A 17402-nucleotide genomic window follows, 5' to 3' on the forward strand; every position below is an offset into this window, starting at 1 on the left:
AGCTGGGGTGACAGGGGCAGCAGCTGGGGTGGCAGTGGGAGTAGATGGGGGCAGAAGGAGTAGCTGGGGTGACAGGCAGGGGGAGCAGATGGGGGGCAGCTAGGGTTGCAGGGAGAAGATGGGGGCAGCTGGGGTGGCAGGGGAGAAGATGGGGGCAGGGAGAAGTTAGGGGGGCAAGGGAGAAGCTGGGGGGGGGGGGGCAAGGGAGAAGCGGGGGGGCAGTGGAGAAGCTTGGGGGCAGGGGAGAAACTGAAGGGGCAGGGGGAGCAGATGTGGGCAGGGGGAGAAGCTGGGGGGCAGGGAGAGCAGCTGGGGGGTGCAGGGGGAGAACCGGGGGGGGCAGGGAGAGCAGATGGGGGGGGGTGCAGGAGGAGAAGCTTGGGGGGCAGGGGGAGCAGATGTGGGCGGGGGGAGAAGCTGAGGGGCAGGGAGAGCAGCTGGGGGTGCAGGGGGAGAAGCTGGGGGTGGGGTCAGGGGGAGAACCTGGGGGGCAGGGAGAGCAGCTGGGGGGGTGCAGGGGGAGAAGCTAGGGGGCAGGGGAGAACCTGGGGGCACGGAGAGCAGCTGGGGGGGGGGGGTGCAGGGGGAGAAGCTGGGGGTGCAGGGGGAGAACATGGGGGCACGAAGGAGCAGCCGGGGAGCATCTGGGGGGCAGAGGCAGGCTGGGCAGGTCCCCTCCCATGCAGCTTCGGGGTCGGCCGTGCTGAGCTTACGGCACACACTGCCTCTATTACAAGCCAGAAGCTCATAGTTGCAGCCCCGTGGTCCCAGACTTCTCTCCTGCTCGGTGGCATACGTGACGTCATCGCGCCGTGCAGGGGAGAAGTCCGGGACCGCGGGGCTGCAGCTATGAGCTTTCAGTTTGTAATAGAGGCAGTGTGTGCCGGAAGCTCAGCACGGCCAGCCACGAAGCTGCATAACACCCCCATCGCCTTATGCCCCCCCCCCCCCCCCCCCCCCCCGCGTGACGGCGGGGTCTCTAAATATATTTAAAAATATATATATATTTTGTTCCCTGCGGGTGCTGCCCCACGCAGGGCGCCGCCCTTGGCACCGGACCACGGGTGCCTAGTGGCAAAAACGGCTCTGACTCCTACCACCTATACATACTTACCTGTATCTTCTCTCCCCAGTGTATCTGTCCGTTTCACCTTGATTCACCCATGTAGCTGTTCTCATTGTTGATTAAACATTTGAGCTTCACATTGCTCATTGATCACTGATTGTACACCCATTTATGTGCTGAATGTGACAACTGCTCCCTCTCCCATGAAAAGACAATGGCTCTCCATTTACTAAGTGATTGAATAGTATCGTTTAGTCTTCTTTAAAAAACATCTGGCATCCTATATTACTTTAAGGTACATTTTCTATTGTTCTGGTTATAACATTCCACATCTAGGATCCGACCTATAAGAAAAAAGGACTCCAGATTGTAAATACATCATTCTTTACAGAGACATAATTAGAGATAAATACACTTATCAGCCATAACAGCAATAATAAATAACATGGACTGTTACAAGGACACCTGACAAGGGGTGGCATATATCCAGTGAGCAATTGGATTGCAATCCTCATGATTTACCACTGAAGATCAGAGCTGGATGCCCCTAGTTTCTCCAAGAAACAGTGCCACACTTGTCCTCAGTTTAGGTGCAGTGTTGCAGCTTCATTTTATTAGAATGAATGGAGCCTAGTTGTAGTAACTCACACGACCTAAGGACAGGGGTGGCGCTGTTTCTTTTTTTAAAGAAAACGGCTATGTTTTTCTATTACTGGACAACTCCTTTAAACATTGAATAAACCTGACATCCTTCATTATAGTGCATAGACTTACATCATAAAAGCACTTCTATCAATTTAAGAGTTGGAGGCAGTAGTGGATTATAATAGGGGCGTTCCAGGTGGCAGCCCGGGGCCCTGAGCTCCTGGGGGGCCCATGACCACCCAAAAAGACTTATACTTTCAGTGGTGTATTGTCTCCTGGCTACACTTCCGCCATGATTTGCAAAAAATCACAGCTTTTTTTATGGCAATTTTGCACAAATCAGGACATCATGACATTATCTATACTGTACTATGAACGCCAGGCTAGTGCTGCCATAGTTACAGTGGGGTGGGGGGGCCCAGGCTTGGTGAACAGCCCGGGGCCTATGGTAAAGTTAAGTATAATAAAGTATATAGTATATAGTATAGTATCTACATACACAAGAAAGATGTATGACTGTATATTCTCTCACAATTATACATTTAGTAGTATAAGACATGTACAGTTAAAGGAATACTGTATAATATTGTGGGGTGGTCATTTAGCAATCGGCGTATATAACCAATGCTCTTTTGTATTTCACCAAATAAAGCTATCCTTGTTGCAGAAAAAAAAAAATCCTTGTCTCCAGCCAAGCAGCTGCTGCTCCAGCATCCCTGATAGTGCAGCCATCCCCATCATACACTGCTCCACTTCCACCTCCCTCCTCTCCTCTCCTCCAACCTTCTCTCTCTTGTTTATCTCAAGATGGCAACCGAGGGACTGCAAGAGAACGAGACCCTGGCCTCCCTGAAGAATGAGGCAGAAAGCCTGAAAGGGAAGCTGGAGGAAGAGAGAGCCAAGCTGCATGATGTGGAGTGTACGTATACTCAGCCTGTATCTGTGCATTGTGACATCAGGGAGTCAGCTGTAATTCATCAGAGCTGGGGACATGACACTAAGAGACAGGCAAAGCATGTCCAGAGCCGGCTGCTCCCTCTATACATTGTATTGTACTATGGTGTCATCTCATGCACTGTAGCACATCATTCCTTCTGTGGTATCTGTTGTACTCCTCAGAACTGCTGTCATTTTTACATGTACATTCATGAGTCATGCAGTGCAGGCTGGTTGGGCTGGTGAATCACATGCTGTGTGTGCACACTGTATATTACATTATTCAGACTAGGAAATAATAAATGACTGGATAATACCGTGACCCTACTCCAGAGGCCGCCCTACTTATCCGCAGCAGATCTTCTAGGACAGGAGTGAGCGATCATGTTAGAGGTTTCATAACGCTACTATTTCTTGTACGTCTGTCCTCCAAACACATAAACCCTCTGATATTATTATTTGTTTACAACTGCTTATATATAGTAGCACCCACATAGTCCACAGCGCTGTACAAAAACCGCTCGTATGATAAAGAGGCCTTATGTTGTCTGGTCTTAAAGAGCAGACGATTGAAAAGTGTGGAGCAATGCTCAGAGACTACCAAGCCACACAACTTTCGAATGACATAGATAAGTTAATACATTAGTGAGGTTTTAAAATGACACTTGCTGACAAATTACAGGGCTTTATCCAATACTGGATAGACCATGGGGGACATTTATTAAAGGGGTTATCCAGCGCTACAAAAACATGGCTACTTTTCCCCCTACTGTTGTCTCCAGTTCAGGTGCAGTTTGCAATTAAGCTCCATTTACTTCAATGGAACTGAGTTTCAAAACCCCACCCAAACTGGAGACAACAGTAGGGGGATAGTGGCCATGTTTTTGTAGCGCTGGATAACCCCTTTAAGGCCAGCGTACGCTCTTAGCCCCCCCCCCCCCCAGCGCCAGATACACTAATGAGCGCATACCTCTTAATGAATCTGGTGATGAGACCTGCTCTTGGCACAGGAATTGTGCAAAAATTTACACAGGCTCCAGAGCAGGTGTAAATTTTTGCCTAGTATACACCTGCTTGTAGCCGTAAACCTTGATAAACGAGGTGCGGGAGGAGGCCACGCTTTTCCCCAACTTGCTGGGCAGCCCCCTGTACCTTTTCTGTGGTGTAAGCCAGGGGCGCATTTTGACAAATGTCCCTCTATGTGTTCACACTGTGCATTTTTGTTGAGTTTTTAACATGCAGTTTTTGTTTTGATGAACGCACTGACATGGGAGCTTGCCAACCATGGCTATTTTACCACACTGTTTTATTTGGCTGTTTTTATGCCAGTTTTTTTTTTTTTTTTTTAATAATGACGGATGTTATTTGTACAATTACGGACGTCATTATAAAATAATGGCTCTCATTTTGCCTCAATCGATGGCCGTCCAAAAAAAAGACTTCCATCTAACGGCCAAATAAAGACAAAACAGCAAAGTAGCTTTTCCGTAGCGTACACCAGGGGCGCCCCATAGTCCAGTTTATCCAGCATTGATGAATGAGGAAGATAATCCATTCTTTTTAAATAATAACTTCTGAAGAGCTGATCATGGGCATTTACATATGCTGTTTGCAAGCCAGTGAGATTTACTTTATCTGTAACCTCCTCTTTAAAGGGGTTACCCCACTGTCATATAGAAATAATAACAATCCTATGCCTACCTGCCCTTGCTTCCCCAGTGTCCTGCTGGCGGTATCTCCTATGTCTCCTGCTGACTGCAAAGGCTTCAGTTCCGAGATGGACTCAGATAGTCTTGGAAGTGACAGCCTACTCAGCCAATCACAGGCTCTCCTTTCAGTCAGAGATTGAGTTGAGCGGGCTGTCAGTCCAAGATGAGTCCATCTCGGAAGTGAAGCATCTGCAGTCAGCAGGAGATACCACCAGCAGAACACCAGAGGAGCCTGAACCGGTAAGCATAGGATGTTTATTATTTTGTAGTTGACCATAGCTATATAGGAAATATTTGCTAACACCGGATAACCCCTAAGGCTACATTCAGACATCCGGAATGCTGTCTTCTAGGCCCGCAAATACAGACTGGATTCGGATGTATGTCCGTAACCATCTGCATTTTCACTGATTCATTCAAATAGGTCATCTGTGCCACAGCTATGGACTGCACAATGGCTTCCGTTTTCTCTTCCAACCAGGGCCGGCATCAGCACCCGGGGCCCACAGTGCCTCAAGGGCCCCCACCCCAGCACTTGCTTCCCCAGGAATGGAGGGCCACCAGACACCTATAGAGTGATGCCGCTGCCTCCACACCCCCCACCCCCACCCCACCCCCCCTCCAGTTCCCAGTTTGGTGTACCGGCAAATTATTGCCCCTGGTATGTCCCGTAAACCCATGCCCCCTGAGTGCCGCAGGGCCTAAGGAGGACCTAGAGAGCGCCTAGAGAGGCTTTACAGCAGAAAGGATGGTAACTAATCACTGTCAGTTCGTGGTCACTCAGCTTTCCCAGCATCTTGTATAGTAAGTATAATGGAGGACACTCAGCTTTCCTAGCATCTTGTATAATAGAGGACACTCAGCTTTCCTAGCATCCTGTATAAAGGAGGCCACTCAGCTTTCCCAGCATCTTGTATAGTAAGTATAATGGGGTCACCCAGCTTTCCTAGCATCATGTATAATGGAGGTTACCCAGCTTTCCTAGCATCTTGTGTAATGGAGGTTACCCAGCTTTCCTAGCATCTTGTATAATGGGGTCACCCAGCTTTCCCAGCATCTTGTATAATGGCGGTCACCCAGCTTTCCTAGCATCTTGTATAGTAGTCAGTATAATGGAGGTCACCCAGCTTTCCTAGCATCTTGTATAGTAAGTATAATGGAGGTCACCCAGCTTTCCTAGCATCTTGTGTAGTAGTCAGTATAATAGGTCACCCAGCTTTCCTAGCATCTTGTATAATGGAGGTCACCCAGCTTTCCTAGCATCTTGTATAGTAAGTATAATGGGGTTACCCAGCTTTCCTAGCATCATGTATAATGGAGGTTACCCAGCTTTCCTAGCATCTTGTGTAATGGAGGTCACCCAGCTTTCCTAGCATCTTGTATAATGGAGGTTACCCAGCTTTCCTAGCATCGTGTATAATGGAGGTCACTCAGCTTTCCTAGGATCTTGTATAATGGGGTCACTCAGCTTCCTTAGGATCTTGTATAATGGAGGTCACTCAGCTTTCCTAGCATCTTGTGTAGTAGTGAGTATAATGGAGGTCACCCAGCTTTCCCAGCAACTTGTATAATGCCCGTCACTCAGCTTCCCTAGCATCTTGTATAATAGAGGTCACCCAGCTTTAGTAGTAGGGGTCTGCTAAGACCCTCTAACAATGATGCCACATGATTTGCTCTACAAAGGGACCCGCTGAGGCTCTGTCGCCCAGGGGCCCACAAAAGCCTGGAGCCGACCCATGCTTATAGGTTGTGGTGGCATATGAGATTTTTTAATATGCACTGCATTTGCATTATATGTATTGAACTGTTATAGTTCTCTAGTTTTACTGTGTTTTGTGAATCTTATTGAAATTTCTGAATGAATTCAAGAGTAATTTCTCATCCGCTAGAGAAATACAGGAAGGATATTTAACAGACAGTCATTTCTTGCAAGGAACCTTGAAATATTAGGAAATGTTTGCATTGATATTTTCAGTTTAGAGAAGTTTCCTCTTTCTTACTATGATTCCCACCTTGAAGTTAGGGGATTGGTCTAGTTCTTGCAAGTAAACTAATAAGTTGGACAATGCCCAAACATCTGCCATTGGTGTCACAGGTTCCAGTGTCTATTTTGTGTATGGCCAATTTATATATAAAGTAGATAATAAGAATGTACTGATACAGCTGTGGGGCTGTATCAGTAAGGTCCCGGGAAGATTTAAACACTTACAGCTTTTCCAGCATTATACTGATACATGACGCCTGGAGAGCTACAAGTCCACGTTGCAGCTTCACACTCCGTAATCTCTGTGGATTACGGAACGAGGGAAATAGCATCCGAGTGACTGGTAGTTTATTTTGTTCTTGTTTGTTTATTTATTTATTTGGGGTGGGGGCCAAATTCTTAAGCTCCTATTACACAAGACGATATAGAGGAGTAAACAAGCGCTGACAGCGTTCGTTTGCTCCTCCTTCCCCGCTGGGTAACAGCGCTATTACACGCATCGGCAACAAGCAGGTGAGAGTCGGAGGGGCTGCCAGGGTAATCACTAGATCGTCCGGGCAGCCCATACAATATAGCGGTGGTCTTCTGCCGCCACTCCTGTTCCACTGAGCGATGGCAGCAAATCGTTGCTATCCTGGTCGTTTGTCTTTCAACCTGTTGAAAGACAAACAGCAACGATCAGCCGACATCGTTCATGTCGTCTGATCGTTGCCTTCTATTACACCAGACGATTATCGGTCGTATATCAGCCGAATCGTTGAGTGTAATAGGGCCTTTAAATCCCTGTCTTGTCTAACGTTTTGTTGATACATTCAAGCTGTAAGTTAGGTTGTTGGTAAAAAGGTATGCCAATATATACCACTGTATACTTTGCAGTGGGCCCACTGAGTTTAATGGGCTGAAGGAAGTAGACTAGTACTTAGGTCCTGTCCATGTTCCGAAAATTATTTTTTTTCCCTGTAGGATATAAAAGAGCAGTAGATCATGGTTTTGGGTCCCACACTGAAAAAGTGCACATTCTGGAAATGGACCAGACACGGTCACTGGTAGACTACTAAAGTAGTTCTCATTTTTGTTATAAAGGCCTGTTCACACTGCGGAGAAAAGGTGGAAATTCCAAGCGGAATCCCGCCTGCCTTAGTATCTCAATGTTAAGTATAGGGCGCCTCTGCTCTCCGCTGAAAGAATTGACAGCGATCCCTAACATTTTGTTTTATAACAATTTGATCCCCAAATGTCTATGCTGAGACCCCCAGGAATCAGTGGTAATCTGTGGGAAAACCTGGTAGTAAGTATTCAATTTCTCAGACTGAACATTACACAGTGCCTATTCGAATCAATGGGCAGTCCACTCCCTACTCTGTCCAAGTGATGAGGGTCCTCAGCAGAGGATGCCCTTTTTATTAACTCAGAATTAACTAAAAGGATAAATGAAAATGGACAAGTACATACAGAGTGAATAGGAGAACCACTAATGGTGCGTTTACACAGACAGATTTATCTGACAGAATTTTGAAGCCAAAGCCAGGAATGGATTTACAAAAAGGAGAAGTCTCAGTCTTTCCTTTATGACCTGTTCTCTGTTTATAGTCTATAGTCCTGGCTTTGGCTTCAATGTTCTGTCAGATGTAAACGCATCCTAAACTCTCACCTTCGGGTGAGCTGCATACCCAGGACTCTTGCAGCAGTGAACCTAAAATTAGGTCACTATTATGGCAAGAAACTCATGTACAGTCTGTGTGACAAGAAGAATGACTGGATTTCTCACCTCTGACATAACACACACACACTTCCTTGAGAATCTTCAGTGTTTTCAAAGTGTAAATATTTGTGATTAACGATGGGTTACTAACTGGTTAATCCAATGTCATCCTAACATAGGACAATTATGTAATATTTATGTAACAAAGATGGGTAGGATAGGCCAGGGTGTGAAGAACACCCTAGATCTGGAATGAGGGTGTGTGTGGTGCTATCCCAGATAAACACTGCTCAATTCTTAACATTCAGCACTACTTGGGACATTTTGTAATTTTTTATACTTATTTTTATTTTAAGGCTATTTTCACACAACGTGAACGACCAGCCGTTCCGTGACCCCGGCCGGGTCACGGAACGGCCAGTCTCTGCACAGATCATCCTGGCCGGTACTGCAGTACCGGCCAGATGATCTTTATGGCCGTAGTGCTCTGATGCGCGCGCCCGCATCAGAACTCCCCATAGGACACAATGAAGCAAGTGACCGGAGCTGCTCGCTTCATTGCGTGAACTGACAGGGTTTCCAATGGCCGCAATTCACTGAACTGCGGCCACAGAAAACTGATATGTCAGTTCTTTGCAGCGCCGCACGGGATCCTGGCCGGAGCATATACAATGTGAATACACTCCAGCTGGGATCCCATAGAAGAACAGGCTGTGTTCCCCTCCCCTACTTTTATGTAGTGTGAACATAGCCTAAAGGTGATATCATTTGCATTTTATTAGTAATATGACATGATCACATATCATACACTTTAGTGGACCTTTAGTCTATTAGAAATTACATTGTTCTGTCTACAATATAAACCGTTTTGCTGTGTTTCTCTCCTTGACTGGTTTAACACGTACATTTAGAATAATATGTTCATATGGTCACAGAGTCACCAGCTGACCTTGTACCCTACATTACTGGCTTCTATTCCCCCATCACCGTACAAGCGCATGATATCTTGTGAAATTAAGTCTCTCTTCCAGGAAGCTGAGCTAATACATCATGAGCTTTCCTCCCTCTTGTGATTTCTTCACTGTTTTGGAAATGCTTTACATATCAACAACCAAACTAATTCATAGAAGATGTCCGCTGCCTAATATAATCTTTCATGTACGGGGTGGGTATGTGCAAGCCCTATGTGCTACCTGTGCTGCTGGGGGACCCACTAGGTTGGGTGCCCCCACTGACACCATGTAGGCAGCTTTGTACTGTCTGTTGGCTTGTATGTAAAAAAAAAAGCCTCTAACATGAGCCACTCTAGACAGGGAGCATTTTACTGGTCTTGCATGGAACATGCTGGGACTATGTTACATGATGGTTTTACTTTCCATTTTTAACATTTTTTAAATGATATCCGTCATTTCGTGTTTTTACGCACATCATTACAATGACGGCTGTTGGTCCACTATTCTAGTTCAGGTAGACTGATTTGTCCTTTGGATGTGTCTTTAAATAAAAAGTCCATGGAATTTAATAGTAAAAATGGTGAAAGGATGGTCATTATTTTGATGTCTGTGCAAACAACGTCCGCTGTTTAATACACATTGGACAACCGTCATTCCATTGACTTAAATGCAATTCATTGAGGTCAATTGAAATGCAGTATTAGGCTATGTTCACACTTTGTAAGAGACCGGCCGTTCCGTGACCCGGCCGGTCTCTAAGATCATCCCAGCCGGTACTGCAGTCCTGGCTGGATGATCTTTATTGCTGTAGTGTTCTGATGTGGGCGCATCACTGCGTGCCCGCATCAGAACTCCCCATAGGACAAAATGAAGCAAGCGGCCGGGGCCGATCGCTTCATTGTGTGAACTGACAGGGTTTCCTACGGCCGCAATCACTGATTTGCGGCCCCAGAAAACTGACATGTCAGTTCTTTACGATGTATACGATGTGTATACGCTCTGGCTGGGATCCCATAGAGGAATAGGCAATGTTCCACGCTGCATAAAGTATGGCCGTTGTTGCTGATGGCAACAACGGCCGTACTTTTACGCAGTGTGAACATAGCCTTAATGGGTGTCATTTCTCTCCCCCCCCCCCTTTTTTTTTTTTTTTTTAACCTAGTGTAAACATAGCCAGGGACTGCAACTTACCACCTGAGGCGAGAGTCTTATCTTGCCTCATAGCAGATTTGGCCCTGGTATTTTTTTTAATAGAAATGAATGGTTAACTGTTTTATAGGAATGTTTGACTATTTTACATAAAACAATCGTTATTCAGTTTAAGCAAACATATATTCCTAATCACATAAAGGAATGCCATTGGTTCCACCCTATGCATAATGTGGTGTGTAAGGTGCTGAATTACTAGCCTGCTGTAATATGTTTATAATACTAAAGTGGGACTTAGGAGATGCTTACAGAATTCAGTAATGGCCTGTACTGTTTCTTTGTAGTACATCAAGTGGCTGAACGTGTGGAGTCTCTTGGCCAGTTTGTCATGAAAACAAGGAGGACCCTGAAGGGCCATGGAAATAAAGTACTCTGCATGGACTGGTGCAAAGACAAAAGAAGGATTGTCAGCTCCTCTCAGGTAACCTGAGAATTGAGGACAGAAATCCTGTCAAAGTGTTGTGTCTGCCCATCTGACAGTCAGAAATGACTCATTTATGTGACGTACAGTATCTGTGGGTTTGCCGGCTGACACAGATGTGGTTCCTTGCCTGTGTTGTATCTCCAGGCAACAAGTCATACTAGACAACAAAGTACTGGTTTTTTTTTAGGCCTTCTTTTATGACAATCAGTATATTGTATAAGTATCTTTTATATTGTTTAAGTAATGACGTGGCTTTGTGTATTGTATCAAAGGCCTATCTCCAGTTATTAATATGTCTTCAGGCACTATGAAACTAATGTCCTGATGTTAGACTGACAGAGTACATATATTTTATAAATTGTCTTATAGTTTATTTTTGTTGGATTAATCTGTGTCCTCTATTGCACTGACATCCACCTGCCTTAAAGAGGATGTACCACCAGGTACATCCTCTTTAACCTGACACAGGGATAGAACGGCGCAGTCACGGGGAAGCTGGTGCCACGGTCCGTTTTTCGAACCGCAGCCCGGTTCCCCTGTACGGCGCCGTTCTTTCCACGATTACCGTCCGGTGCTCAAGCACTTGAGGTAGGCCGGCCCGCCCCCAGTGGGATTGAATTCCCTCCCCTCCATGACGCGGCTCCGTTAGAATCAAAGGAGCCGCGTCATAGAGGGGAGGGAATTTCGGCCCACTGGGGGCGGGCCGGCCTACCTCCAGTTCTTGAGCACCGGCCGGTAACCGTGGAAAGTACAGCGCCGTACAGGGGAACCGGGCTGCGGTTCGAGAAACGGACCGCAACACCAGCCTTCCCGTGACTGCGCCGTTCTATCCCTGTGTCAGGTTAAAGAGGACGTACCTGGCGGTACATCCTCTTTAATGGGTCTTATACTTACCTACTTGTTATGATTTTTTTTATCTGTGTGTTTGTTTGTTTTTTTTATACATAGGATGGAAAAGTGATTGTATGGGACGCTTTTACTACAAACAAGGTATGACTGCACATAAGACCTCATATGAAACAGATTTCTCAATAAACTTATAGGTAGAAGCTGTAATAAGTTGATGCCAGCACATGTCTACTTGTCATTAGCACATAATAACATGTTTTACCATCACATCAATTGTAAAATGGCAACCAATATGGCTGCACTGCCACCACCACCACTACAACAACAACAACAACAACAACAACAAAATAGCACTACCAGAGCCAGAGTTACCAAACTGTGTCTCTGTCCAGGGCCAGGATAAGGGTTAAGCAGACTTTGCATCATTTGGGATGGGGCAATTGATTGTCTAACGCTTGTACAGCCCATTGGATATGTTGCTTCAGTGACTGATATTGCTATATGACACCATGGAGCGTGATACTGCACTGCAGTTTTATTCAGTCCATTAACAGCAGATGACAACGGAACAATGTGTTAACTAAGTGCCGTCATCTAAATTGTACATACATGCTCAGACTAGCTAAACATACATGTCACTGGAGGCTTCAGGCCTATTAGCTATGGGATGAATTAATATCCATTCAATAACTAACACTGAAGCGATGTTTCAAAATAGCCATTTTAAACCTCAGAAAACACTGCCATTTTTCCCTATTGAATTCTAATAAATTCAGTGAGAAACGGCTCTTTGTGCACAAACAGCTTACATTTATGGTTGGGGACTTCTTTTGGCTGTTTATTTGCCAAAAAAAACATCTGTATATTAGCCTGTATTTTGGAATGTAAATGTTGTGGCAGCCCCAAAAAATGGCTGCAAATACAGCGTATGGCCATGTTCACACACTGTCTTTTTATTAAAATAATGGCCATTGATTTTAGTCTTCAATGATTTCCATTGAGGTCTATAGAAACACTGATCGTTAATTTACACAATGTATAGAATAATGGCCGTTGTTTACAGTGGTGGTCAAATTAATGTTCAGGACATTTATTGGCGGCAAAAATTTTTTAAAACAGGACAAAATGTCAGAAAAGTCGGAACACTGGAAGTTTAAAATATATATATATAATAAATATATATATATATATATATATATATATATATATATATATATATATATATATATATAGTAAGGGGACATAGCCTAAGCTTAAAATTTAGGGCCTTTATGTGTGGACATTCTAAATGTCCTGCTCCTGCTTTCTGCAAAAATATAGCCAATCCTCCTGTTTAAGGCTATGTTGCCACACAGTATTTTGAGTCAGTATTTTGCAACCAAAACCAGGGGTGGACTGATAACACAGAAAGGCTATGTTCACACATTGTTGAAATTGAGAGGATGGCGACCATTTAATGGAAAATAACGTTCATTGCTTAAAAATAACGGCAACTATTTGGCAGTAGATTTGCGGGGTGGAACATAGCATCAATTGCTATGGGATCCTGGCCGGAGCGTACACACATCGCATACGCTCCGGCCGGTTCCCATACGCCGCCGCAAACAACTGCCAGGTCCATTATTTGCGGATGGAATTCAATGAATTCCACCCGCAGAAGGACCTGTCAGTTCACACAGTGAAGCGAGCTGCTCCGGCCGCTCGCTTCACTCTGTGCTATGGAAAGCTCTGATGCATCAGAGCTCCACGGAGGAAAGATCACCCGGCCAGTACTTAAGTACCGGCCGTGATGATCCGGGCTAAGACCGGCCGTTCCGTGACCCGGCCAGGGTCACGGAACGGGCGGATGTTCACGTAGTGTGAACATAGCCTTAAAGTGTATTGCCATTTTGACTGGGAATGCTCTTTAAATCCTTCTGGCTAATATAACAGTGAGTTCTAAGTAATGATCTAATAATAATAGCGGTTCTATACATGGCCGAAAACGGAGTACTACAAGAGAAGATTAATGTTCTACAGCTACATCTGGTACAATAAGATTGAAAGCACAGCTGGTAAAAAAAAGAAACCCAACGGCCAATTACATAACACATCACCTATGATGTCACGGGAACCTCACAGGACAATGCCCATGTCTGTATCATCTGTGTATACATAGTCCACATTTGTCTTATGTTACCCACATCAAACGCTCTGATCTCATGTGTAACAATCCCATTCTGCACACACAAGTCTCATTTCCAAAGTTAGATAAATAATAAAATGATCATTAAACTTTTAACAGTATTTTTAGAAAATAAATAATCCTTTTATCATATTGTTCTGCATAATGGATGTAACCTTAGCCTTTAATCCCTTCAGCCTTGCTCTATTAGGGACAGATTTAGCATAGCATACACTTTAAGTCTCTAGTCACACTCACACAGTTTTTTGAGCCTTATTTTGAGCTGTAAAAGAAAAAAACAGAATTATGCCTTATGCATACGTTCACTGTTTTTTTTTTTTTTTTTTGTTTTGTTTTATTGTGTTCCCTATCAACGTTCTCACTATGCAAAAAATGACGCAGTGTGCCTCCGCAATCCGTATTTTTTTGCGGATAAAAGAAAAAGTACAGTGCTTGTTACTAAAGTTGAACTGGTTCAAAAGGTCACATGATGCTTTTAGCCTGTAAGATTTCTTTGGGATTCTGTATATTTTTGCGGATCCCTATTTTTTTTCTTCATACTTTGCATAGACCCCAAAAATTGCTGATCCCATAGACTTCAATTAGTGAACCTGTAGAAAAGTCTGGGTCCGTACTAGGTCATGTCCTATTGTTTTTTTTCTTTTGCAGATTGGATTGAGTACAGTACTTGTAAATTACTGATTGTGTGAATGGCCCAGTAGAAGTCAGTGGGCATTAACTTAAGCACATAGTTGTGAATCCATAATTACGGACTTTATTATGGAACATGTGAATAAGGCTTTAGTCTTTGTTCCCACAACGTCTTATTTAAGGCCTAAACACAGACGTTGTTTGATAATGATCACCATTTATTTATTTATTGTTTATTTTAACAACGGTCGTTATTTTACCTAAAAAAAGTCATGGGAACATAGCCTAAAAACAAAACAAAAAAAAGAACATAACATAACATGTGAACATAAAAAGAGCTGAAAATAAGCCTAAAATATTGTGGGTGAACATATCCTTAAGCCTGAAGCGTCAAGTGACATGTATGAGAATCAACACAGAGAACAACAACAATGGAAAGATTTGCACTATTTTCTGTGCTTTCAACTTTAGCTAAAATTGGTTACTGACCAATATGCAACATGTGAACTCTGTGTAAGCTTGTGTGCCCTAGAAATGAGCAAATTTACAATAAGTTTGGGTTTGTGTGAACCGGTCACTCAGCATTTGAATCCCTTTAGGCTGTTGTTGGATACAACATTAGGGCTGCAACCATCTTCTCTAGCCAGCGGGAATTAAATGTTAAGTGTTCAGTGTTTCATGGAAGGGAAGGGAACTTACTGTAGTTTTGCTCATCTCTATTCATATCGTTCTACAAAGAGTACTTTCCTTTATTTGCATAATTGTTTTTATAAATTATAATGATATTTTGTTATGTAGCACCAACATATTTTACAGAACTTTAAAACTCGCAGGCTATGTGTACAAACGATAAAATAAAACCTAAATATGACCGTATTTTGAGTAAATATAATATTTTGCAAAAGCACACTCATTATTTAGAATGTTATAATCAATTTTGGTTGTTATTCTATATGGTGAGTGCACTGCCGGCCAATATCCGGTTGACTTCAGTGGAGCACATAATTATATTGGAAATATGGCTGGATTTTGACCTCAGAATTACAGTTGTATTTTAACTTTATTTTTTGTGAACGCAAAATCAGACATAAAGGAAATACACTCATTATATAAGTGCTTACAATCCATGCACCTGGGTCATTTTGCGTTTTGGACGCTTGTCATTACAATACCAGTTGTTGGTACGTTATTCTAGTGCAGGTGGACTGATTGCCCTCTTTAATTGAAAAGGCTATCAAATAGACAGTAAAGAAAGAAGAGCTGTTGTGTTCTCCCTTTTTTTTTTTACTTTGTGTGAATATAGCCTATGAGAGGTTTCTTTTTCTTGTAAACACAGTCATATGGCTTTCTAATACTCTTCAACTCGTGAACAGCTAATGTTTCCTTCTGTTTTCTAGGAACATGCAGTCACCATGCCATGCACCTGGGTGATGGCCTGTGCATATGCCCCTTCTGGGTGTGCCATTGCTTGCGGGTAAGTTTTGCATATTTAGTTCTACTCGTATAGTTTATATATGTTGTACATAAAAATAAAAATAAAGTCAAACTAAACTTTGAAAAAGAGTCTATTTCAGACAACTTGAGAATGTTGCGATGCTCAGTCCCTTGAATTACCCACATATATTTCCCTATCTAGCTGTACATTAATAATCCACATGTTATTAGGTGGTATAAAGAGTTCCTTAAAAGCCTCTGTAATTGAGGAGTGCTGTGCTTCCTGTTGTCACCTTTGTACAAATGACCACTGCAAATGAATGGCGGAATCACAAGGACTAAAAATACAACAATCAACTTTTGCTATTGCAGTAACTTCCATTTTTTATGTGCATTTTTTGAATGTAGAAACGGTAACAATTTAGATAGGTATGGAGATCCTCTGTAGGTCTATGTTTATTTATGTCTGTGACTTCTTGATTTCAGGGGTTTGGACAATAAGTGCTCTGTGTACCCTCTGACATTTGATAAGAATGAAAACATGGCTGCCAAGAAGAAGTCCGTGGCGATGCACACCAACTACTTGTCTGCCTGCAGCTTCACTAACTCAGACATGCAGGTAAGTAATGCTGTAGGTGGGGTACACACAGATATTATAGGGCACCAGAATAGGCTGTGTTTTTCTGATTCTATATGACTTTTCTGCATATGCAGGAAATAGCTGGTGAGTTGAATGATAACAATTTGACAGTCTGTAGCAACCAATTGGGGGATATGTACTGTGTATAGACTTACACAGCTCCCATTGACACACTAGTGGCAGATGTAGGTAACCAAAGTTTTATTATTTCACTCTATGACCTGGGTTTAAGGGAACCAGTCACCACAAAAGTGGGACAGAAGCTAGTGACCTAGCATAATGCAGCCAGAAGCAGTGTTCCCAGACCTATAAATACTCCTCTCTAGGCGTGTGTCAGAGCTCCCATCATCATGGAGGGGCTGTCCTATAATCTTCCCTGTGTGCCAATGTCATCACTAGCCCCTCCGTGACACTAGAAGCTATGACACAGAGAATCGCACCCAGAAAGGCGCGCTTACAGACCAATGTTCGCACCATCGGTGACTACTTGACATCAGGGGACCGCCCACATGACTAGACAGCAGTCATTTACATACAGACCGGGAAAATTTCAAAGTTGATTTTTGGGGGGTATGTGTAACATGGAAACAGTATTCATATGTCTGCTGCTGGCTATGTTATGCTATGTTACTGGCTTCTGGCCCGATTTTGTGGTGATTGGTTCCCTTTAAGCAACATGAGTAGTTCATTCCCTTGTCCCTTCTCATAACAGGCCCCATAACCAACACCAGAGTCTGTATAGAAATTACTTCAATTACCACTATTCTGCCTCTTGCATCTATAAGGTTTATGGACAATGTAGTCCGCGATAAAAGAGAAGGTGTTTACCAGCTGGAAAGAAAATGCCTCAGAACACACAAATACATGATAACCCTCCCAGTCTACACCCTATTTTTAGCCTCCCTCGTCTGGTGACATATGTATTTTTCATGCAGTTGCAGGGGTGGGGGCACCTTTCTGATTGGGGAAAGGAGGATAACACATCTGCCCTGGATCAAAATAATGTGTGCAAAAACTGCACCAAACAACTGGCTTA

The 17402-nt window shown here is 43.6% G+C and overlaps 1 protein-coding gene across 2 annotated transcripts in view; it reads left to right on the forward strand.

Annotated features, from left to right (window-relative positions):
• The window catches only part of GNB5 (G protein subunit beta 5), a 48393-nt gene that overhangs the window by 14484 nt on the left and 16507 nt on the right, over positions 1–17402 (forward strand). For both annotated transcript variants that reach the window (XM_069982798.1, XM_069982808.1), the window contains exons 3-7: positions 2519–2630; positions 10489–10625; positions 11577–11618; positions 15690–15766; positions 16213–16345. In XM_069982798.1, the coding sequence (XP_069838899.1) occupies positions 2519–2630; positions 10489–10625; positions 11577–11618; positions 15690–15766; positions 16213–16345 (501 nt within the window). The remainder of the gene's footprint in view (positions 1–2518; positions 2631–10488; positions 10626–11576; positions 11619–15689; positions 15767–16212; positions 16346–17402) is intronic.

The sequence above is a fragment of the Dendropsophus ebraccatus genome, chromosome 1 (assembly GCF_027789765.1).
Source record: "Dendropsophus ebraccatus isolate aDenEbr1 chromosome 1, aDenEbr1.pat, whole genome shotgun sequence".
NCBI classification, from domain to species: domain Eukaryota; kingdom Metazoa; phylum Chordata; class Amphibia; order Anura; family Hylidae; genus Dendropsophus; species Dendropsophus ebraccatus.